Source organism: Austrofundulus limnaeus, unplaced genomic scaffold, assembly GCF_001266775.1.
Source record: "Austrofundulus limnaeus strain Quisiro unplaced genomic scaffold, Austrofundulus_limnaeus-1.0 Scaffold72, whole genome shotgun sequence".
In the NCBI taxonomy this organism is placed as follows: domain Eukaryota; kingdom Metazoa; phylum Chordata; class Actinopteri; order Cyprinodontiformes; family Rivulidae; genus Austrofundulus; species Austrofundulus limnaeus.
The window spans coordinates 995,484-995,734 of NW_013952474.1; the positions used below are offsets into that span (position 1 = coordinate 995,484).

The 251-nt window shown below is 49.4% G+C and overlaps 1 protein-coding gene across 1 annotated transcript in view; it reads left to right on the plus strand.

Moving 5' to 3' along the window:
• Positions 1-251, plus strand: part of LOC106519139 (paraspeckle component 1) — a gene marked incomplete at its 3' end in the record, with an annotated part of 2,824 nt that extends 2,573 nt beyond the window's left edge. The window contains 1 exon segment of the mRNA XM_014010680.1: positions 102-251. Coding sequence (XP_013866134.1) covers positions 102-251 — 150 coding nt within the window.

Below are 251 nucleotides of genomic sequence, written 5' to 3' on the forward strand. Positions count from 1 at the left end.
ACATTGTATTGTACCATACTGTGTACATGTTGCTGCATCAAACATGAACTTTATAATAAATGTTATTTATGATAATCCCCCCATCATCCCACGCCTGACAGGAAACCCGAACACTGGCAGAGATCGCCAAGACTGAGCTGGATGGGATGATGCTGAACAACAGGATGCTGAAGGTCCGCTTCGCTACGCACGGAGCTGCGCTCACTGTCCGGAACCTGCTGCCTGTTGTGACCAATGAGCTGCTGGAGCAG